General features: G+C 37.7%; 1 protein-coding gene across 1 annotated transcript in view; it reads left to right on the top strand.

Annotated features, from left to right (window-relative positions):
• LOC6581247 (glutamate receptor 1) overlaps positions 1-22862 on the top strand; it is a 30162-nt gene extending 7300 nt beyond the window's left edge. Inside the window, exons 6-17 of the mRNA XM_002006953.4 lie at positions 8939-9192; positions 9309-9473; positions 12121-12444; positions 12605-12706; positions 13229-13469; positions 13562-13656; positions 13773-13940; positions 17921-18035; positions 19970-20433; positions 21009-21253; positions 21373-21805; positions 22407-22862. Of these exons, the coding sequence (XP_002006989.3) occupies positions 8939-9192; positions 9309-9473; positions 12121-12444; positions 12605-12706; positions 13229-13469; positions 13562-13656; positions 13773-13940; positions 17921-18035; positions 19970-20433; positions 21009-21253; positions 21373-21805; positions 22407-22511 (2711 nt within the window). The 3' untranslated portion in view covers positions 22512-22862. The remainder of the gene's footprint in view (positions 1-8938; positions 9193-9308; positions 9474-12120; positions 12445-12604; positions 12707-13228; positions 13470-13561; positions 13657-13772; positions 13941-17920; positions 18036-19969; positions 20434-21008; positions 21254-21372; positions 21806-22406) is intronic.
• Positions 22863-24000: the final 1138 nt, after the last annotated feature.

Genomic DNA, 24000 nt, shown 5'->3' with positions numbered 1-24000 from the left:
GTGTTAACGTTCGTTCACTGTCTATATCTACCAATCTCTTTCACTTTGTCCTTCTCTTTTCTTTCTCACTCTATCTCTCTCTTTCGGCCCGTCTGTGGTATTTCTGTGCGCATCAAGGCGTTTGTTTGTTTTAAGTTGTTTGAATAGGCTGACATAGTTTAGGAGTCGCACTCAATCAAATTTCAAGCATAACAAAGAGTCATGAAATCTGGCACAGGTGTGAGATATGAATATCTATATGAATATTCATTTATGGCACCCGAGACTTACTTATGTTAAAAAAAAAGAACATGAGATTTCGATTGTTTGCCAAGCAAATATTTGCGTATTAAAAACACTCGATAGATGACTAACAAAGCATACAGAAAATAGAAAAAACTGTGAAGAGTTAAGATATTATTACTATCTGAACTAACATGACAAGAGGGCGTCATATTGTTAGAGTAATGTTGGAGGTGTTACTCAAGTTGGCAGCCCGCTTTTAGTATACTAAAACTAGTAGCCCCAGGAGCATGTGCTGCTGTATGAGAGAAAGAGATGATGAGGAAGAAAAAGAAGAGCACGTGAATCGTAAAAGTACAGCAGCACATCGGAAACATGTAAAGCTATTTAGATCTAACAAGTAAGAAAACTCTAGTCGAGAGTACTCGACTAGATACTACCCTGAACCTAACAAATGGGCAAAAATGTCCATTTAGTATGGCTGAAATTTCAATTTCGATGTATTTAAAAATATAAATAAAATACCAAACTCATTTAATAAAATATAAAAATGTTTTGAAACAATTAAAGAAGTTTACATCAGTTGCATCGACCGGGATTCGAACAGCAACTTCTCGATCGAGCGTCATGCAGCTAACACACTAGGCTACTTCACTCCTGCTAGTGGCGCTGGCAAAACTCAATTAGATTCACTGCTGCAGCGCCATCTACCAAAACTAAACGAAACTAACTGCTGATGTGATTCTAAGAATCTGCTAGAATAACCAAACTATTAAAAACACACGTAAAGTATAGTTAAAATTTCAATTTCGGTGTATTTAAAAATATAAATTAAATAGAAAACTCATTTATGAAAATATAGAAATATTTTGAAACAATTAAAAAAAAATAACATCAGTTGCATCGATCGGGATTCGAACCGTGACTTCTCGATCGAGCGTCATACATCTAACACACTAGGCCACCCCACTCTTGCTAGTGGCGCTGGCAAAACTGAAATAGATTCACTGCTGCTGCGCCATCTACCAAAACTAAACGAAACTAACAGCTGATGTGATTTAACGAATGTTTCTAGAAGAAGTTTGAATGTATGTGTGCACACGCATACGATGCTGTTGTAGCTGCTGCACGTGCGTTTGTTAATTGGCCAAATATTTGATTATTTTTTATTAATTTTTGACTGAACGGAATTTAATGAAACTTTCAACATATGATCTACATATTATATTGAATATTTGAGAAATTTAAAAAAAAGAAAAATCATTCACAATTACCTATAGTGGCAACTGATTTGAACTTGAATGTTTTTACTCGATAAAAACATAACGGGATGATTTATCGAATTTTAAAAGCAAACTCGACGTCCGCGCTGTATATACGGTCATTTTAAAAAAAAATTCAAGTCTCTAGCTCTTATATCTTCGGAAATCGACGCGTTCAAACATACGGACAGACGGACAGACGGACAGACAGACAGACGGACAGGGCCAAATCGACTCAGCTCGTCGCCCTTATCAAGAATATATGTACTTTGTGGGGTCTGCCACGCCTCCTTCTGCCTGTTACATACATTTCAACAAAACCATTATACCCTGATTTCCCATTTTCAATGGGTTCAGGGTATAAAAATGTACGTATATATATAGACCCAATTAGCGCAGTTTTCCAGTTCTTAGGCTTCAATTAGATTACATATATCTCTCTATATAAAGTCCTGAAAATCAAGATAATTCAAATCTAAAGTAAAGCGATTCTCATACTAATTCTTTTCAAACTAAGGCCAACTCATTTTTCATATTTTCATTTAATTTTTGTTTTATTTAGTGCAACTCTACTATTTTTATAAACAGAACTATATATACCTGCTAAAATATTATTGTTAACTGATGCGCCTTCTTCTTACAGCTTTTGTATATCTATTGTGTTAGATTTTGACACTCATATATATTTGTCTCAAAATTGAGATTTCGTCTGGTCGGGCCAAAGGCAACGCCTTTCTTTTTTTTCTCAATTTTTTGTGCCCTCCACAATAATTGTAGCTCTTCAGTTTATGGGCATGTTTACACAGGCTGCCAGCACTGAGAACGGATTCAAGCAGGGTATTGGAATATGCTCATCGGCTGGCTACTTGGCACGTAACGACGTAGCAAGTTAACGGCTTTTGTTTTTGGCCTGGCTCGCATCTGTGCGGCATGTGTGGAGCGCTGGCAACTGTTCTTATACGAGATTCTATTCTACTTCTTATTCTGCCTCTTTTGTGTATGTAGTGTGTGTATGTAGTGTGCGTGTGTGTGAATGTTTATTTGTGCCACGCAAAACGAGTTTATTACACAGAAATTGGAGAAACATTTTTCGCCTAGTGACCCTCCCAACCCAAGGAATAGCAAAAACAAAAACCTATTTATGGCTATTGGCAGCGCTAAAGCAATCACCACAACAACAACAAATACTAATAGTCACTATATGGTAGTTCACCCACAATATTTTCTATATATATATATATATATATATATATATTTTTTTTTTTTTTTATTTTTTGTCTTCCATTTTTCCCATTTCTATTTTTTGGGGGCATCGGGCATCGCGCCCTAATTCATGCGTATATGCCTGCCAGCTTATGGGTTTATTGTCGCTTGTATTTACGACTTCGACTTGCGAAATTGGCGTACACCCATTTTAATTTTGGGGCTATAAGATTATGGCTTTCGCACTGTAAGTCTACGAATCCATGGAGAGCTGGCGCATGTTGTGCCCGCAGCTACTAGTTGGACAAGAATATATTCCCCAAACGGCTGTGCTCTCTAGAGATATTTTTGTTGATTTCTTGCTTTACTTTCACATTTAATTTGGAAACTAAATAATATTTATTGTGAAAAATATATATATATATAATGATAACTATACAAATTTAAGTTTTTCGGAGAAGTCAGATATTCAGTTTAAGCAAAATTTCAGAGATTAAAGACAGAATCTTAAAGTTGAGCTTTGCTAAAGTAAAACCATCATTCCTTTTTGCCATATTTTATGCGGAAATTCTCTGTCCAAACTAAAATGTATACAATTTGCATACACTTCCAATATTATAATTAAATCACTCAATAAATAAAAATTCATAAACATTCAATAAACTTTACTGAAAAATTTAATCTAGCCAAATTTATTCAGACTTCAATAAAGTTTCATTTACGTTCCATAGATTTCAATTTCAGCCCACAACAAGGACATTTCTTCCTTTTTATATATAAATATATTTTTGTCATTTTGTATTCACATTTCGTGTGAAGAATGAAAATGAAATATATTATTTATCTAATATTACACAGCTTCTGTTATTTGAATACAAAAATCCAAATAAGCCAAATCAAAGAAAAGTCTGCATTCACATACATATATACTAACTATATATGTATGTAAGCTGAGTTGATATTGAATGAATACAATCAAGTGTCTGTAATGAAAGTAAATGTCTCACTTATTTTTCAGCACACTGTCTCATAATATATGTATGTGTGTGTCTATGCGTATGTATTATTCTCATGTTTCCTTTACATAGGGACAGCATCAGCAGCAGGAGGTCGTATTGAAAGAATGACTCCTGTCCAAGCGTAGGCATTTCAACTCATTGTTGTTCCGAAAATTTATTACGCAGGCAACAGAGACAGAGGACCAGAGTTGAGAGACATTTGCATTTATCGCCTGGTTAGCAAAGGATATAGAGGACATTTTTGCCAGCTCATCTGCCGGTCAAATAATGAGTTCTACGCTCTCTCTCTCTCTCTCTCTCTCTTTATGCGTTTCTCTTCTCTCTTTGTCTGTCTTTATAAATATTTTATTAAACATCCGGACACAACAACAGGTACTAAAAATCCTTGCTTAAATCCTTAAAACTGGATGGCTAATCAAATCCGTAGACAAGTGCAGATTTATGCAAATGCGCTTATTTATCGATTGATTGTCAATGATTGGCTTTGATTGCTTTTAAATATTAGAGAAGGCCGCAAAATCAAATCAATGCAATTCCATTTAAATACCCTGTAGACGAACTGCTGCGTAGGTAGGGTCTGATAATTTGATTGAGAATGAGTTGTTAATAAAATCTATATCCAAGTAAAATACTTCCAATACGAGGAATAACCCATAGTCGAGCATACCCAATAGTGCATCCTCATAAAACTAAATATTTTGTTTACGTATCCTACTAAACTCCATAATCGAATATACCTCATACACCCTATAGTCCATTCAGTTATTTTCCCTCGAGTTTTTATTCCATTCTCATCATTCGAAACGAGTGCATAAAAATCAGAAACAAATCTGATTGCAGGCAACATCATGAATAATAATAAGGAAATGCGTTCGCTCACGCATTGTCCTTCGACTAGAAAATGATATAATAATAAAAATCGAACAAACAAAAATCTGGAGAGAATTTGCATAAACTGCGTGGAAAGGATTCGATCAGAAGTCAGGACTGGCATAAACTGCCAGCCAGCTTGTTAGCCATTAATTTAACCGTAATGGGCTTTTACAGCGATTTCACTTTCATGTTATTTGATACATTTTTGAAGCCGCCTGCTGTCAGCAAAGCCATTGCGAACATATGCGCATAAGGCCGAATCCTCAGCCACTGCCACGCCCATACTTTCAAAGTAATTAAACCAAACAAAGTTTCTGATAACAACACACAACAACAGCGAACAAGTAAAGGACATAACAAGCAGCCAAGTTGCAAACGGTCGGGGGACCGGTTCCGCTTTAAGAGTTAAACATCTAAGATATTCTTTAAGGATAGTTGCTCTTTTCAACTGTGTATGTGTGTGTGTGAGTGTATGAAAAGGGGTTTAAGGAGTTATGTTTCTAGGCGAGATTGCGATATCGAGCAGTTGCTACGGCTGCACAAACAGAAAGAAAGCATAATTGGAAAGGAACATTGATTGGTTGAAGAAAATGGAATAAATTTCAAATCATTTCACTTACATATTTCATTTATTAAACATTTTTTACATTCGTAACCATCTTATTTTATAAATATACATTTCTCAGTGAACTATATTGAAAGCATAGAAATACTTTTTTCATAAAAACATTTGTATATACGAATTTTAAAGCAAAAGAGAATGCAATCGTACGTATCTGAACCCGGAATACATGTTCAGAGTCTTAAAATAGTTTAGTCATCTATGATAAATCCCACAAAGGGACTTCAAATACTGTAATTTTGGCTACATACCTAGAAGGTTTGTATTTTTTTTTTCCAAGTCTTTGCTACTTGAATTGCTTTGGCATTGTACAAACTCTATATACTCTCTTTATTTTATGAACCTGCATTAAAAGTAAAAGTATCTGCAGCATTTGCTAGATTAAATACATCAAAGCTATCTTAATTATATAGAAATGTATGTGAATGCATATACATATATACAAATAAATATGTACGTATACATACATTTCAGATATGCTAAGAGTTCAGGCCTGCTGAATTGTCTGCACAGAACTTGCTTATAATAATTCCATTATCTTTCTCATTTGTTAGGGCATAAAATATGTAAGCAAATGTTTTGCTTGTTAGTGTGTTTTATAGAGCCTAGCTGTAGCTAAGTGTGTGCGTGTGTGTGAGTGTGCGTGCGAGAGTGTGCGTGCGTATGCGTGTGTGTCTGAGTGTCACTACCGATGGGAGGAAAACTTCATTTCCGCAAAACTAACTTTTGTTTAACATAACAAATTGTCTTGTTTACTTTTCGCATGTGAGTGGAAAATAGACAAGCAGCAAATAAACAAGAGTCAGGATATGACAGTCTCTGCTGCATTTGCATAGCCACACACAGTAGGCATACTCAAGATAGAGGGACGGAAGCTGAGACTGAGAGAGTATAAGATATATATCTATAATACATATTCGTTGGCTTTAAAACGAAAAAAAAAAAAAGAATCATTGAATTTGGCATTGTGAATTTGGTGAATCGAGAAAATAATTGAATTTGCTTCAAGATGGCCATAAAAAAATAAATATGATTGTAAATTAAATTCGCAACATAAATAAAAGCGAACGCAGACTAAGAAAGCAACGAACATAAAACAATACGACAGGTCACAGGCCGCAAAAAATAACAATAAACACAAAACGGAAATACGCACAGGCCAAAATACTTAAAAAGAAGCCGGAGAAAAGTGAAGATATATAAAAAATAAGATAAACTGATACTGGAATACCCTTAAACTATTTATAAATAAGGTGATAGTAAATAAAAATTAATAAGAAGCAGAAATTATAGTATATCTAAAACCTATAAATATTCTATATTCTCAAATAAAAGCTAAAGACGAAAAAACATTTGAAAAAGAATGCGAGAATACCCTTAATATAGTAAACAATAAGAAATTGAACTTCTCTAATATAATTGTAAATATATTCCATTTATACTGATGACTTTTTGAAAATGTTCCACACTTAGTGAGAAAATGAGAATACCCCAAAAACAACACAAGAAAAGAAGAAAAGCCAAAAGCAACAATGAGAACAAAGCATAAAACAAAAATAAGAATCAAGACAGCGAAGCCAATTTCGAGCCATCAATTCGGGTACAAACATATTATAGCGAATCGGAGAAATTTCGATGGGCGAGGGGGCGTGGCAGTCGCAAATGTTTTCATATCAAAAATGAAATAAAACAAAAGCCCAACAGCCGCTGCCAGCGCACAGTACGCTACTCAATTACACTCTCAATATACGCACACACACGCACACACGCTCGCACACACGCTCACACACACGCTCACACACACGCACACACACACATGGAAATCCAAACGACAAATCTCAAATCGAAAAACACAAAAACCCAAAACTCAAATCCAAAGGCGAGCCAAGCGTAAGGACTATAGAAAATACTAAAGGAGCGACAGGGGGCGTGGCAGGGCAGAAGCCGATTGACTTTGGAGTGGGCTATAGATAGATAGAAGTGGGACTCTGTGTTTGTGTGTGTGTATGTGCGTGTGGCCAAATGAAATTGTATAAAAGGCAAAGCGCAAAATTTATTGCACTAAAACAGCGCAAAAAATTGGTTCTTCGAGTGAAGTACGAATTAACTGAGCGGAAGTAATCGACTAGCAGATATCCTATATTGGACTATAGTTAGGTAAACTTGTGATTGATACCCTGTACATGGTAAGTGTATGAGTATCTAAATGTGACTGTGCTGATACCCTATATTTGCTGTCAGAAATTCTGTAGCTAGGCTCTATCGAGCATGCTTGTTTGGGGTATCCAAATTGTTTGATAGATAAATTTGTAACTGACCAACTGACTAATCTTCAGTCAAATCTAAAAATCTATGTTTAATCTATTTTATATGCTCAACTATTTATTCACAAATTATTTGATCGATATCTACCCTGTAATTTTCAATTTTAACATACCCCGCTCTCTCAACATACAGGGTATAAGCCAGCTTCATCCATTGGCATTGGCACAGGATATATATGTATATAGAGTAAATCAAAACAACAACAAATTGGATATGTATAGAGTCACTGAATGAGATAGACAGAGAGAGAGAGAGAGAGAGAGCAAGAGTGAGTGAGGGAGAGTGTGTGTGTGTTTTTGCCGTGAGCATCGGCAAACCGCCTCAATGGGCGTGTCAGCCGTAACGCTCAATGGAATAGAGTCAGAGGCATGTGCCATTGCAAAATCCAAAGCAAATCCCATTTTATCCGCAAACATAAATTGAAGGCGCATTCAAGCTGCAGTGAAAGAGACAGACTGATAGAGGAAGAGCCAGCAGAGAGAGAGTGTGTGGGGAGAGTGGGAGCCGAGGTGAGGCTATTTTTTGTGCGTAGCTGTCATACAAATCATCTGTGCAGCTATGTGCCTAGATGTCCGTCCGTCTACCCGTCTGTCCGTCTGCCTGACTGTGTGTCTAGCTAGGTCGCCTATCTGTCCCCCATCGACAAGTTTTGGCTGCCTCGAGGCCTGCGTATCTGTTTAAGTGCGAATGAAAGTTGTATGCAGCATGCAGTTAGTTGCAGCAAAAGCAAAGGCAACAAAAGCAGCAAAGAGAGAGAGAGAGACATAACTCAATAAACACAAATACAAATCTCGGCCAATGATAATTCCAGGGGCGTGCAGCAAACGGGGGTGCATGCAACGTGGCTTTGCTCTAGGCCCCAATTTGCGAGTTTGCTGTGTGTACGACTATGGCTATCTAACTATGAGAAACTATCTGTGAGATATAACGCAGCTGTCTCACAGTAGGGCATCAGTAGAATGAATGCGAATCCGAAACCGAATGATTTTTGGAGCTTAATAAATTTAAACTGTAACAATGAGCGCTCCACATTGAGTAACTTAGCATCGTAAAAAGCTTACTATAAAAAATATTTGAATTCTCAAGAACTGTAGATCGTCGTCTGTACATATGTATTTTTATGAATCACATTTCGACTCAACACATTCTGCACAGGTTTCATGTAGATTCCATTGATAAGTACACATACCCAAATTTCTAGAAACACATATAGCCGATTTCAATTCAGTATCCAATTAGCCACAGCTTGAGCACTCCGCTAATCGTTATTGCTGCTATTCGCAACCTAATGCGATAATAGCTGTAATGTGTGCCCCTTCACCCCTCATACATCCTACTGCCTGCGCCCACTGTTAATTAACGCACTTAGAGTCCTGCTCTCGCTTACATCTCCATGTCCATTGCCATTGCAGGTCTGCTGCGACTGCAACAAATCTACCAGGGCCTGAAGCCGGGGAACGAGTCCTTTCAAGTGGAGCTGGTCAAGCGCATCTCGAATGTCAGCATGGCCATTGAGTTCCTGCATACGCTGGAGCATATCGGACGCTTTACCAACAAGCACATCGTCCTGGATTGCCCAACGGAAATGGCCAAGCAAATACTGATACAACATGTGCGAGATTTGCGTTTGGGTCGTCGCACCTATCACTATCTATTGAGTGGATTGGTAAGTAGGATAGTTATCGCTGCTATTGCAAGAGCTTCTGGCTTTGACAATGGCCATGGCACTGGCAATGGCGATGGCAGACTTTTCATCCATTGTGCATCGATTTCGTTTGGCAGGTCATGGACGATCGCTGGGAAAGCGAGATAATCGAATTTGGTGCCATTAACATTACCGGATTTCGCATTGTGGACACAAATCGTCGTCTCGTACGCGACTTCTATGACAGCTGGAAGCGGCTCGACCCACAGACTAGTGTCGGTGCTGGCCGTGAATCGATTTCGGTAAGGCTCTATAAATAGACAGAGTGAAAGAAAGAAAGGGAGAGAGAGAGAGAGAGAGCTACGTTAGCTGCAAGCAGTTGCAAAGGACGCAATGTCATTGCTGCTAGCTGTTAAATATTTGCTGGCATTTAATGTTTACCGATGTGAATAGAGATGAGCTAGATAGTGAGAGGTCTGACGGTGACTGTGACTACGATGTCAACTGTGACTGTAAAGTTTTTATATGAAAATAATATTTATTTATTTCACTAAGAAGATAAATAGTTTGACTAATAATATAAATATGACTTTTAAAAGCAGCCCATCAATACTAATTTAGACGTGACTTTTAATACCAAACAGTTGCATTCAATCGGTAGCTGTTAATAACAGCAGCAGTAAGATGTCTAACTCTGTTTGTTAACATACACATAGTTAGTGGCTTCAATCAATCGGCGGTTGTTTATAATATAAACTGTTAATAACAGCTAGTTAGTCTATTAACATGTCTACATATGACTGTTAAGTGAAAATCAGTTTTGCTATTCACAGTCACAGTCACGACATTTCACGATGAACACTGTTGTAGCCGTAGCATACTTTTTGCTGCATTCCTCTCGCACTGTCTCGCTCTCGCTCACGCTCTGTGTAGTCAAATAGCAACACAAACAGCACAAAATGTGCGACAGATTTCACTTTTTACATAGTTCAGCAGCAACTTTCAGTCAAAGGCACACACAAAAGGCACAGTTACACATGCATATGTATGCCGTTGTCCTTGTCACACGCACACACACACACATAAACTACTCGACAGTTGGTTTAGTTTGCGTGCTGTTTATATTTGTATTTCCTTGGCATTATCCTTGTTGACAAAGATTTCACTTTGTGGCGCTTAAATGTTAGTTTGTATTCTGCTTCGGGACTTCAATGTTACGCTCTACATACGCACATACACACATATATACACAGGCAATCCCTTTTTGCCGTTGCTCTCTTTGACAATGCTTATTTGTTTATTTGACTTGTGCGAATCTCTTTTACTCACACACACACACACATACTCATGCATATTTGTATGCATGAATTAAGCCTTACTACTTATGAGCTATACAAATTAGAAAGTTTTACTTACATTTTACACATTTAACACAATTTTGCTTTTAGCATTAAAAACAAAAGAAAAAAAAAAAAAAAAAAAAAAATAGAACAAGGAAAGGCACAAATTTAAAACTTTTCTGAATTTAACATGTTTCACTTCAACAAAAATTTATATACAAAAAAAATTTCACTTTCCTTTGAGCGCAATTTCGCCATCACACAAAAAAATTATAAAAAAAAAAAAAATCATGGGGAAAAAATTGCACTCACATAAATTGCGATAAAAGCAGCTGAAAATGTTGCGCACCTTAGCGCTCCCGCTCGCACACACGCTTATACATATATTTATATGCATATATGTATGCAATAGAAATTTTACAATAATTAAAGCCTTTGCAACTTTTAACCATATTTTGCATTTTAAATGCAAAGGAAGAAAACTTCCACTCACTTATTTGCAAACTTTAGTTACAATTTACAACCAAAAAAAAAAAAAAAAAAAAAAAAAAAAAATATTACGCATACAAAATACTGCGAACGCGAAAATTTGACGGTCGTTTCTTTCGCTGTTCGCAGCTCGTTCTCTCGCTCACTCTTAGGCTTTCTTCATATGCACACATTCATTTTTGTGCTCACTTGTGCTCAGCTCTGCACACACACACATTCACACAGTTATGAGCGAAGAAATTTGCATGGCCTGAATGTCTATTCAATATAACAAATATAAGTTTTTGTTTAACATAGTATTAATTATGTCGGTTAAACTTCAGTTCTGATACGATTTTTAATTAGATATCCGCGAAATACTTATTAAAACGCAAAAACTTCACGAAAATTTCTGTGCATCCGCCATTTTACATGAGCTCCTTTCGATTTTTGCGCAACTAATAAGAATATGCTGATCAGGGTTGCCACATGGTTTACAGAAATGTACCTTGATCATCTATTAAAAGAAACATAACACATTCTGTAATTTCATTAGATACGTTTCCCCGCAAGTTTTAATGTTGTTATTTTGTATAACTTATTTATAATAAATAAGGCTAGATTCTCCTAGTCGTTAGAAAATCATATTTTCTTATTGGCACAAACTAACTCTTACACGTGATAGCTTGACAGATTATAAATCAGACGCTGTTAAGAATTTATTATGGCAGGAATAATCGATTAGAATCAAAAGCTTTCGTTTAGATGTAGCTTTGAATAATATTTGAAAATATTTCGCATAATTCTAGCTAGTTCCTTCTTTATAGATATTTTTGTATAGCAGTACATATCGATCGAGCAGTTTCGATAGATTATATTTAACGATAGTTGCTGCTGCTACTTAACAGACTACTGTAAAAGTTTGCTGTGCAACTCTGCAGTGAAAAAGGCGCTCGCCAAAAATCCAGTTATTTTTTTGTAGTGAATCGTCGCGTCGCGTAAAATTCTCAATTCGATTAAACATTGAAAAGAATCGGGGTGAAAATTGTGAAAAACAGCGTGTAATACACTCATTAAGTGCCAGCAAATGAAATGAGTGGCCCGTGCCCCCACCAATTTAATAATTTAAACTTATACACAGGCACAAGCGGCGCTCATGTACGATGCGGTCTTTGTGCTCGTGGAGGCGTTCAACAAAATTCTGCGCAAGAAACCGGATCAATTCAGGAACAATGTGCAGCGTCGCAGTCAGACGCTAATGGTTGCCCAGGCCCAGGCAGCGGCCTCCACTGCCGGCGATGGATCCAATGGCAGCAACAATGGCGGCAGCGGCAGCAACGGTGGCAGCGGCAGCGATGCCAGCAGCGGCTTTGGCAGCGCGCCGCGTGCCTTGGACTGTAATACAGCCAAGGGCTGGGTGAATGCATGGGAGCATGGCGATAAAATTTCCCGTTATTTGAGAAAGGTGAGCTAGACATCAACGTCATGGTCATAATGACTAAGCTGATTATGATGAAGCTGGGCAAAGCAATTAAAAAGCGACGCTCATTTACATATTTCTTCTTTATTTTGGTTTATTTTTTCTCCTCTCCTTATTCTGTTGTTGTTGTTGTCTCCATTGACAGGTGGAAATCGAGGGGCTCACCGGCGATATCAAATTCAACGACGATGGCAGACGAGTCAATTACACCCTGCACGTTGTCGAGATGACCGTCAACAGCGCTATGGTATGTAACGGTATATCTAGAGATATATATAGAGATAGTGAGTGTGAGAGAGAGCGAGAGAGGGAGGGTGTGGGAGAGTCAACGGCATATGTAACGGGAATGAATCGCCAGCAGCGATTGCCTGCAGCTTGTTTTTAATTTATGTAGCGCAGCTAGAAAAGGACAGCTGCGAGTACTGTTATTTTTGGCATGCTGAAGTTTGAATACCCAGCGGCTGTAGTAAATGAACTAGGGAGGAGTATATTAGTTTTGCGCAGTTGATATGATTACATGCCTGTATATGAGAAATGAGGAACTAGGAATTTTGAATACTTCGGTATATACAAATCTAATGGATACTTGATAAAAGTTACTTAAGCTAGGCAAGTTTACTGAAACACAAATTTTGAATATTTATAGTTTGGTAAATTCAATCAACTCTTGACTAGGGTAAAATACGGCCGCACAATATGAATATTAAGTTCATTGTCTTTTACTTAAATAAAAGCGGAAATCCGTTTTCTTTTGCTTTTATTTTCACAGGTAAAAGTTGCCGAGTGGAATGACAATGGGGGACTGCAGCCGTTGAATGCTAAATATGTGCGTTTGCGTCCGCATGTGGAGTTCGAAAAGAATCGCACGTACATTGTCACGACGGTGCTGGAGGAGCCGTACATAATGATGAAGCAGCCGGCGTTTGGTGAGAAGCTGCATGGCAATGAACGTTTCGAGGGCTATTGCAAGGATCTGGCTGACTTGCTGGCCAAGAAGCTGGGACTTGAATGTAAGTTGAAAAAGATGTTGTCAGATATACACACACATACATATATATAGAGAGATATCTATAGCAGCTGTTTAAATACACGTTTCTTGTAGATGAACTGCGCCTGGTGAAGGATGGCAATTACGGCTCGGAGAATCCGGCCGTGCATGGAGGCTGGGATGGCATGGTGGGCGAGCTGGTGCGCAAGGTGAGACTATATATAAATATATATATATATATATATATATTTATATGTGACTGACAGCTAGCTATAACTGCAATGGTCTCTCTCTCCCTTTCTCTTTCACTCTCTCATTTGAGCAGGAAGCGGATATTGCCATTGCCGCCATGACGATTACCGCTGAACGCGAACGTGTCATCGACTTTAGCAAGCCGTTCATGTCGCTGGGCATTTCCATTATGATTAAGAAGCCAGTGAAGCAAACGCCCGGCGTGTTCAGCTTCATGAATCCTTTATCACAGGAAATTTGGGTGCGTATATGTAGCTCTTTCTATCTGTATGTATATACTACTAGTCTCTGTGTAGTAGCAGCTCGATTAGAAACTTTACGTTCCAGCCACTGGCTTGAACGCAACTTTGACTAAGGCTCATGCCAGAGCTGCTGCTGCAAGATGTCATAGAGTCGTCCTCGTCCCCTTGTCTAGTCGTGTCCTAGTTACAGCCTAGACTCTGGGTTGCCAGCACTTATACATACATATTTCGACTTGTTTTGCAACTGAAATGGGTTTGCTCAAGGAATTTTACTTAAACAATTTCGTGACTTCGTATTTGAGCGAAACTTTCTGCCAACTCTTATATATCTGAAGTATATTAGAAAAGAGAAAATTATATATCGTTTGTTATTCGCTGGAAGTTTATCAATAATATTGATGGCTTTTATTACTGGATCTGTCTGTTTGTATTTCATATAACTACTGATCAGAGCTTAAGTTCGTCTTATATACCTTAGCTGTTTCTTTTTTTATTATGAGACGTAATGTGTTTTTTCTTCATACGGATTTGTTTATTTTCAAGAATTATGTCAAACAAAAGCTGGATGTTATAAAATTCTTTATATCTTTAGCTCAAATTCTTATTGTTATAAATTTTGCTTCTGATTGTCATAAACTCTGTGTAGGTCAAAGCTGACAAAAAGCTGACTGACAGAAAATTGTATGCAACAAAATGTCTTATTCTATCTTATATTGGCAGTTTACTTAACTAATTGATCAAATTGTCAAAAGCTCATTGCTATGCAACATTCTTGCCAGCCTTATCTTCCACTTGTAGCACAACTCTAAGCTGAGATTGGCAGACAAAAGCAGCTTGATATACCAATTTTTTTTCTTAAGCAGAGGCAATTGCGATTAATTCCGTCATATAAGCCAAATAACTGGTAACTGTATCCACGTCTAGACGTGCGGCGCATTGTTTTTTATTTTATTTAATTTTTTTTGCAGACGTTTGGTAACGAGTCAAAATAATGCAAAATTTTGCGCTGCATACAAATGAGTAAAGTTTCTATAATTTTTTTGTTTTTGTATTGTTTTTCAGGCTTCCTTTTTATATTTTTTAATAAAAAAAGAAAAAAGAAGAAATTCCTTCATTTTCGTTAGCGCCATTGCCTGGTAATTTTTACGCTGCCAACCCTCCATTTATTTTTGTTCATCTTATTTTATTTCTGTGCGAAACTTTGTGGGTAGAACTTGGACTTTCTGTATATTTATTTCCTTTGGTTTTCGGCTTCAACTTGCTACCTCGTAAGCTCCCGAAAAGTTTAATAGAGTAAACGACAAACTTTTTTTTTACTCTCTTTTCTCTTTCTCTATGTACTGTTTGCCTTTTTTGTTGTTTTTGTTGCTTTATTTTATTTTATTTTATTTTGAAACATTTATATAAACAACAACTACAAGCGCTGCGAGCAAAAATTACGTCGACGTCAAGTATTAAATTTGGCGCTAGTCCAAAAGTTTTTGGCCGCTCGACGCTTGTTTAAATAATGGCCAGCCATCAGAATTATATGAGCATTTAGCTGATGATGTTGATATAGGAGTCGGCGAAAAGGCACAAGAGTTGCGAAGGACTCGCAGGACACTCTCCAGAGCTGAATTGGCTCTTTAATCAAATGAGAGCGACAACTCAATTGAGCTGAAATATATTATGCAAAATTATGGGTAAAGAGTTCATAAATATGCCCAATATACATGCTATATTAAGATTGAGATCTAAGTGGAAATTATTTATAGCTAGAGACTCGAGGATATAGTAGAAATCAGACTAGCTAAGGATTGTAAGGGATATTACTCTGGTAATAAGCTTATTTCCACTGAATTAACCAAGAGTTTCAATTTCTCTCTTTCCACTCGTCAACAAATTATTACCCTGTGTTGCTTGGTTAAATGTTGTTTATAATGTTCAACTTTTTCTCAAATCTCATATCTAACTTCATTTCAACTTTTGGTTCCCTTCCTAGATAATAAACCTCCAGCATCATAACAAATTATCAACATTTTTAGTTATATGATTCATAAAGAATACTCGTCTACATATCATTTTCTAAGCCCCACAGTCAGCGACTGCTAAGCCCCTAAAGTGTTCTAGCTTAAAACCTTTTCCCGCTAATGTTGACAGCGCAGTAAATCCTTTATATAATAAACCGTAGAGAAAAACGCGTACGAAATTAAACGCTTATAAAAGTCAGTGAACAGCGCTGTGAAATCTTACGCTTATTTTGACATGAGCTCAAAGAATTACAAATGCAAATTGCTTCGAGCGTAAGGCAAAGAGCAAAAGGTGGCCCAAAAAAAAAAGGCTAAAAAGCTCGACGATGCCTGTTGAAGTTAGCAAGCTAATATAAAAGACTTGAACAAAAAATTTATCATAAATTAAATGACGCATTGTACACATACACACATGAGCAGGCCTACAGTCTCGATGTGTGTGTGGGCGTGTGTGTTCATAAAAGCAACTATGACGACGCCGTCGACGACACCTTTTTCTTTTTTGCCAGCGCGCACACAAAGGCGCGCCCCGTGGCAGCCATTGAAGCATTGATAACGACAACAATATGAGCAACAACAACAACAACAACAACGGTAACGGTAACGGCAACGGCAACGGCAGCAGTAGCGGCAGCGGCAACAGTTGGCAGTCAGACAGGCAAACATGGGGGCACAGATGGCAGACTGTCGAAGTCCTCGACAGGAGCCAACGGCACCTGGCTTTGTTTATATACCCTGTAACCCATTTTGAATGTGGCAAAAGTAGAATATATAACACGCATCCATACATACATACATATAAGTATGTATGTGTAGGTCTTCTTCAGAAATTAATTCTGTTTTTTTTTTTTTTTTCAACATAGAACTTCTTACATTTGCCTAAATATATTTAAAAATTCCTAAGAATCATCAACAGTCAAGTTTATTGGCATACCTATGTTCAATTTTCGTGGAATAGAAACCAAGGGCGAGGCAGATGTTTGTTTGGTTATAGCTTTTGCGTTTCATCAGGACTTATTAAGACTTATCGCATTTTCCTAGAAATCGATAATTATCGATAGACAGCAATTTAGGGTAATTAGAATATAAAAGCAAAATACATTACATTATTAATATAATATTGTCAATCGTAAGAAAATTTGATATATTGTTGATCAATATCAAGAATCGACTTGTCATAGGCAAATATGAAGAGAATTCCAATTTAGATTGTTTGTTATGCTTCAAGCTCACTTAGACTATCATCGAGAGATATCCATATTTTATGCGTGAGTTTATATCAGAGCTTACAAGATTTTGAACGTAATTCTTTACATTTGTTGAACCTTTTTATACGAAATCGATATTTATAGATTATCAGAAATTTTCTGCAAATATCTCAGGCACTACAAAACCTAGAGACGGAATTTTTATACGTGTTTGACGCATAGATTTTAGACTCTTCAAAGTAATAGAAATAAATACTAAAAATACTAATAATACATATGTATATAGTAGTATATACTACTAGATGAAAGGTAATTCCTAAAAGTTTATGCAATTGATATTGACATAAAAATATATGCAAATCAATTTAAATAGGAAATACGTTAAATATATAAAATATTCACAATGCAGGGTATCTGCTAGTCAGTCAAGTCTAACACCTGCGCTACCTTGTTTATACGCTTGCTACTGCATCCCATTAAGCTAATGTTCTGCCATTTTCTAGGGAAGCCATTGCCGCTTCCGCTTCAATTAGTAAAGAAAATTGAATGAAAAATGCTCGTTTTTTTCGCCCAAATTATACAGTAGTAGCTAAAAGTCTGCATGGGGCAGATTGGCAGGTTGGCAGGCAGGCAGCAGCAGGAAGACCAGGTGGCTGCAGGAAGACCAGGTGGCTGCAGCTGAAGCAGAAGTAAAAGCTATCATATCTCCATCTGCATCTCACACGCTTCTCTCTTGTTGTTTTTATTGTGCTTCGCCAACAGGTGAGCGTCATCTTCAGCTATATTGGTGTCAGCATCGTGCTCTTCTTTGTCTCACGCTTCTCACCCAATGAATGGCGTCGTGTGCAGCAGCCGCTACAACAAAACCAGCTAACAGGTAAGAATTACCTCTATACATATATATATATATATATATATATATATATGAATATATGTTTGTATGTGTGCGCTTTGAAATTTAAGATATTGTTAGATAGGAATGGAAATTAGCTGAAAGTAGCTTTAAGTAGCGTGTTAAGATTGTAGACATCATTCATTTTGAATATTTTGTGATGGGTATAAACAGAAATTTTTAGATATGTTAGATAAAGAGTTCAATGTTTTCATCGGTTTTTAAGCAGGTAAACACTTTGCCATAATTTAGCTATAATATAATTTAAAAGTCTTAGTCTTTTAGAGCTTTCAATAAATTGGTTAGCCTAAACATCTGTGGCTCACATATAGCTGATATATTATTAAATATTTATTCTGTTAAAGTCATAAAATAGGGTGCATTAGGGACTACAAGGAGCTAAAACAAGATATTAAAATATTTAAATAATTTAAGGCAACATAAGCGGAATATAAGTACGTCTCCCCCAACACTTTTATTGATATTTTATGAGCTGGTAGCTGGAAAAGCCTGGGAAACTCTGGGATCACGCGCAAGGCGTTTTTTTCGAAGGGGAGACTGTAAAAATTACTGTAGCATCTGCATAACTTTGTGGGGCTTGACTTTTTTTTTTTTTGCATACGTTCCGGTATAATTCAATTATGTGATTCAATTTGGTTTGCCGGCTGGCTTCGCATTTGGTATTTGGCAATCAGAATCCAGAGAGCGTAGGTCACATATGAAACCGGGGCAGACAATAACAATCTATTGGCATCCTGCAAAACATCCTTAATGTAATTTTAGCGGAAAGTAAACAACATTTTGTATGCAAGCAACGTGTTGCCAGACAGACACACAGTGCAAAATAAAAATACAAAAATACAAAATAAAAACCACATAGAACACAGAGAACATGACGAAGAAGGAGAAGAGGTAGAAAAAGGGGAGCAAGAGCAGGAGCAGAGGCAGGAGCTGGAGGTAATAGGAGAGTGACGAGTGCAAAATAAAAACTGGAAATGCGAGTGCATGAAAATGTTCAGATATGACAGACCGAATGCCTGAAGCCATTCACTAGTCAGAGGCCGTCACTGGCAGCAATTGAAGCAAATGACAGCAGCTGGCGGTAGAGATGCCAGAGGAGCCTCTACAGCTGTGGGCAGCAGGAGGCTGAGCGCAGGAGGCCAAAGCCAGTGGAAGCTTTGGCTATGCGCTTGATTGCATATCAATTAGAGCAGGCGCAAAAAGTCAAGCCAAACGAAATGATTGACAGTTGCCAGTTGGACAGCCAACACGAGTGCCAGTTGAACAACCCAGACGTGTATGTGAGTGTGTGTGTGTGCTAAATATGTATGCAGGATATGTTACGTCTGTCTGTCGATAAGGACAACTGACTTGTCCAGCATAGTTTTGCGTGCGGCGGCTCAGTGTTGGCATAATATACATATAGTACAAAATAGCTAGAAATAGATTGATTTATGAGAGGCAAATCGAAAGCTAAAAGGGCAAATGGTAGAGCATGTAGTTGGGCATATCTGTTCTCTAAGTTAGGAAAGTGAAAGTATTTATAGTCTAGTCCAAATGCGATTTGATAGAGATATTTTCAATTTAATCAAAAACTAGCTGTAATTGAATGTTGATATTAACTAGATAACCAGTTCTAAAACTAGCTATATTTAGGAGCTTTACATTTTATAGACTAACTAATTAGCTACTTTAGATACTCTTAGGCAAGCTCTAGCTAAAATCTAGCTGTAAAATATCCTAATTAAGGCATTCTCAGCGAGAGCAATGCCTTCAGCTACATAATAGTTTGCTTACTTGTCAGCACTGTTGCGGTTACAATTTGTGGCCTACTCACAAACTTTACCCCGCTGATTCTCACTTTGCACCGTTCTCTCTCTCTCTCTCTCTCTCTTTATTTCTATCTGCTTCGCTTACAGATCCACATGCACATCACGAACAGCTTGCCAATCAGCAGCCACCCGGCATCATTGGCGGCGCACCCATACCCCCGCCGCCCGGCCCACCGACACCGGGCGTCCAGACGTCTGCCGCTCTACAGGCATCTCTATCTGCTGCTGCTGCTGCCGCTGCAGCCTCTGGCACAGCGGGCAGCGCCTCGTCTGTCAATGAGTTTAGCATTTGGAATTCGTTTTGGTATTCCTTGTCCGCCTTTATGCAGCAGGGCTGCGATCTGTCGCCTCGCTCAGTGTCGGGTCGAATAGCAGCTGCATCCTGGTTCTTTTTTACGCTCATACTTATCTCCTCGTATACCGCAAATTTGGCTGCCTTTCTTACCGTTGAGCGCATGGTTACGCCCATCAACTCGCCGGAGGACTTGGCCATGCAAACGGAGGTCCAATACGGCACACTGTTGCATGGCTCCACCTGGGACTTTTTTAGGGTAAGTCTGTTCGAACTTTTTGACTTTTGATAATTCGAAATTATCAGCTCATGTGAGCAAAGAGTCGAGTGTGTAGGGATTGAACAGCTAGGTTAGCTGTCTTAAATGTGGTTTGACCAAGCTTTGTTATCGATAACACATGGCAGTTTATTTGAGATCTATTTGAATGAAACAGTTAAAAGTATAATTAAACATATTGTTGAGCCTTTTGTCATTTATGATTTCAATTAATTCATGTTTCCCAGTTTAGCAGCTTGCAATACTTATCGATAACAATAGATTCATTCTTCTTGAATGTCGATTTATTGTTGTGTGTTTAATAGACTTTGTTAGTACACTCACACAAAATACTTTCATAAATTACACATTCCATTTTCTTGAGCCACACTCTTCATATAAGGTATTACCATATACTTATCGATATGTATCAAAACAATTGCCTAATTGCCTAGTCCCACTCATAAGGTGCTTGCTATAAATCTCTGTTAAATTGGCTTTTAATATTCCAAAATTAATTGTAATTGCTATAAATACTCGACAATTATAATAAACACTCGCTCCATTCCTTCCCGCAGCGCTCCCCCATCGGCTTGCACAATAAGATGTGGGAGTATATGAACTCGAGAAAGCATGTCTTTGTTAATACCTACGACGAGGGCATTCGACGTGTGCGCAATTCCAAGGGTAAATACGCTCTGCTTGTGGAATCGCCAAAAAATGAATATGTAAATGCTCGAGAGCCCTGCGACACAATGAAAGTGGGTCCCAATATGGATACAAAGGGATTTGGTATTGCCACGCCGCTTGGCTCAGCCCTCAAGTAAGTCCAAGTATATGTATAAATGCTGAATTGGGATGCATCATCAAGCTCCCAGACTTTATTAGACACGACATTCAAGCCAACATTGATGAAAAAAAATCATCGTTACCTATTTGCAGAGATCCCATCAATTTGGCTGTGCTGTCGCTCAAGGAGAATGGCGAGCTGATTAAGCTGCGCGACAAATGGTGGTACGATAAAACCGAGTGTAATCCCAACAAGGACAATCGCGAGGCATCGCACAATGAGCTCTCGCTGAGCAATGTCGCTGGCATATTCTATATACTCATTGGTGGCCTGCTTGTCTCCGTATTCGTCGCAATTATTGAGTATTGCTTTCGCAACAAGGCAAACAGTGCGGCCGGCAATCTTGGGGGCGTTGGTGGCAGTGCGGCCAAGAGCAACGGCTCCATGTTATTGCGACCGGCGAGCGCTGTACCCGGCGTGGGCGTGGCATCCACACATCAAAGGAACACCCTGACCGACACAATGCATGCCAAGGCTAAATTGACCATTCAGGCGAGCCGCGACTACGACAATGGACGCGTGGGGGTGAGTTGATATCACAATGTGTTTATTTTCTCTATATACCCTGTATTTGGTGAAAGTGGAAGCTGATTGACCGCACTTGACTTTTACTTTGGGAAACAAATGATAAAAATATATCATCTTAACATATCGATAAATGCGTGTAACCTGTTTGATTAGCTGATTTTTGTCGAAGGTTTTTAAAATGTGAGGTCAATCAATTCAGGAAAACTTTTCATATATTATCGATAAATATCGATTTGCTAGGATAAGAGATAAAATTAAATAATTGGTAAAATATATATACATGTCTTATCGATCTCAATTCTCTGTTTATAATAATTATTTCATATAGGATAATATAAAAATTGCTCTCAGTACGGAGCAATCGATAATTATCGAGTTTTAATTATCGATATTTGCTGCAATTTACGATTGGCCTTACGAAATGAAGAAATTAAGTGTACTGCAGACATTACGTAACTCTTTTATAACAATAGCAAACTAATTACAGGGTATCTCCATATCAGCCCCTACCAGCTATAACGCTTTTAATTTGAGTTGTTGGGGCTGTGTTTTATGTGCTTAATTATGTGGTCAGCGATAATGTCTAACCGACGCACAGTATCTCAATTGCACTTCTTTGCAGTACTATCCACCTGCCCAGCTGTCGGGGGCGCCCGCCGATGGCGGCGAGGCGCTCCACATGAACGCACACGGTCAGGTTTGACATGAGCACGTGCAGGAGTCGCGTCTCTGACGCACACCCTGCGCGCCCACCATACGACGCATAATGGCGAATAGCCGCCAGGAGACGGAGAAAATGATGGCTGGCTGTGCCGGCGGTGGTATGGGCATGGCCAGCGGCGGCGGCGGGGGTGGCGGTAGCCATGAAGGCAGCATAACCCACTCGCCGGTCAACGGGCAGAACGCGACTCTAATGCGTCACTCCCCGGACATAAAGAAGCATCCGCAGCATGCCCACCCTTATGACAAGTAAGTGAAGTAGACGTAATATTAAGCGAACCCTAGTTAATAAGTACCCAAAAAATATATATATATAAAGGGAGCTCATTAAGTGTACCCAAAAAAAAAAAAAAAAAAAAAAAAAAAAAATTATGCCTATAAAAACGTAGCATTAAAAAATGAAAATGAAAATCATGTATTCAGGGAGCGCACACAGAGAGAATACTAGAAAAATATTTCTGGGAACTTGTCAAAATTTCATTATAAATAATTCAAAGCTTCATATGCATTGAAAATTCCTTAATTGAATATATCAATTACAGCATTCCATATGTTATATATGGAAAATATATATGAATAGTTTCTCTTTTAATAACTGCAAAAAGCATTTTTTAATAAATTTTACTCAAAGCGTGAAGCCAGCGGCGCACAAAAGTAGGCCATATTATTTATGGCAACACATTGGGGTAGAGTTGAGCGCGTGTCGTGTTTATTCTAGCGTGATGAAGGCGATGATTATTCATTGAATTATTATTATTATGATTATCATTATACAATAATTACCTATATTTTATTTTATCTATTATATTGTATTATATATTATATTATTTTTTATTTTTAATATCACTGTCATGATGATCATTATAAGTATAATAAAAATTACTTTTTCATTACCAATTTGATTATGTTTACCAATTATTATTATCTTTAATTGACATTATACTTTCGATAATGACTAAATGTAAAATATTTATGAATATTCGTTATTATTATCATGATCATTATCAAAAATCATTCCATTTATGTTTACATTAAACAAACATCGCATACGCGCTCTCATCTCTTGGCCGTAAATAATTGCAGTTGGGCCATCAGTTGGCCAAGTTCTTATTTAGCCTGTCAGCAAGTGCAATGCAAATGAATGGGCATAAATTATTGCATTACTGTTAACAGTCAACTGGGGGGAGATAGAAGTGGGGGCTTGGGTGAGGCGAAATGAAAAACCTTAAATACTATTTATTGTATATGTGTGTGACGTACTATATACATATATAGACAGCAATTCGTTGCATTCAAATGACTGATTAATATTTTTAATAAACAAACAAAAAGAAATCTATAAATAACATTACACGAGCTCAATAGCAAAAAGGTAAACAAAAAGGAGAAAAATATAAAAATAATAAATATAAAAAACAATGCGACGCATATATGAAGAAAACATAGCTGAAAGTGTGTTCATATAGCTCTTT

This window comes from Drosophila mojavensis, unplaced genomic scaffold (assembly GCF_018153725.1).
Source record: "Drosophila mojavensis isolate 15081-1352.22 unplaced genomic scaffold, ASM1815372v1 contig_74, whole genome shotgun sequence".
Classification (NCBI taxonomy): domain Eukaryota; kingdom Metazoa; phylum Arthropoda; class Insecta; order Diptera; family Drosophilidae; genus Drosophila; species Drosophila mojavensis.
The sequence above is the reverse complement of the archived record's forward strand: the minus strand, read 5'-3'. Positions and strand labels throughout refer to the sequence as shown.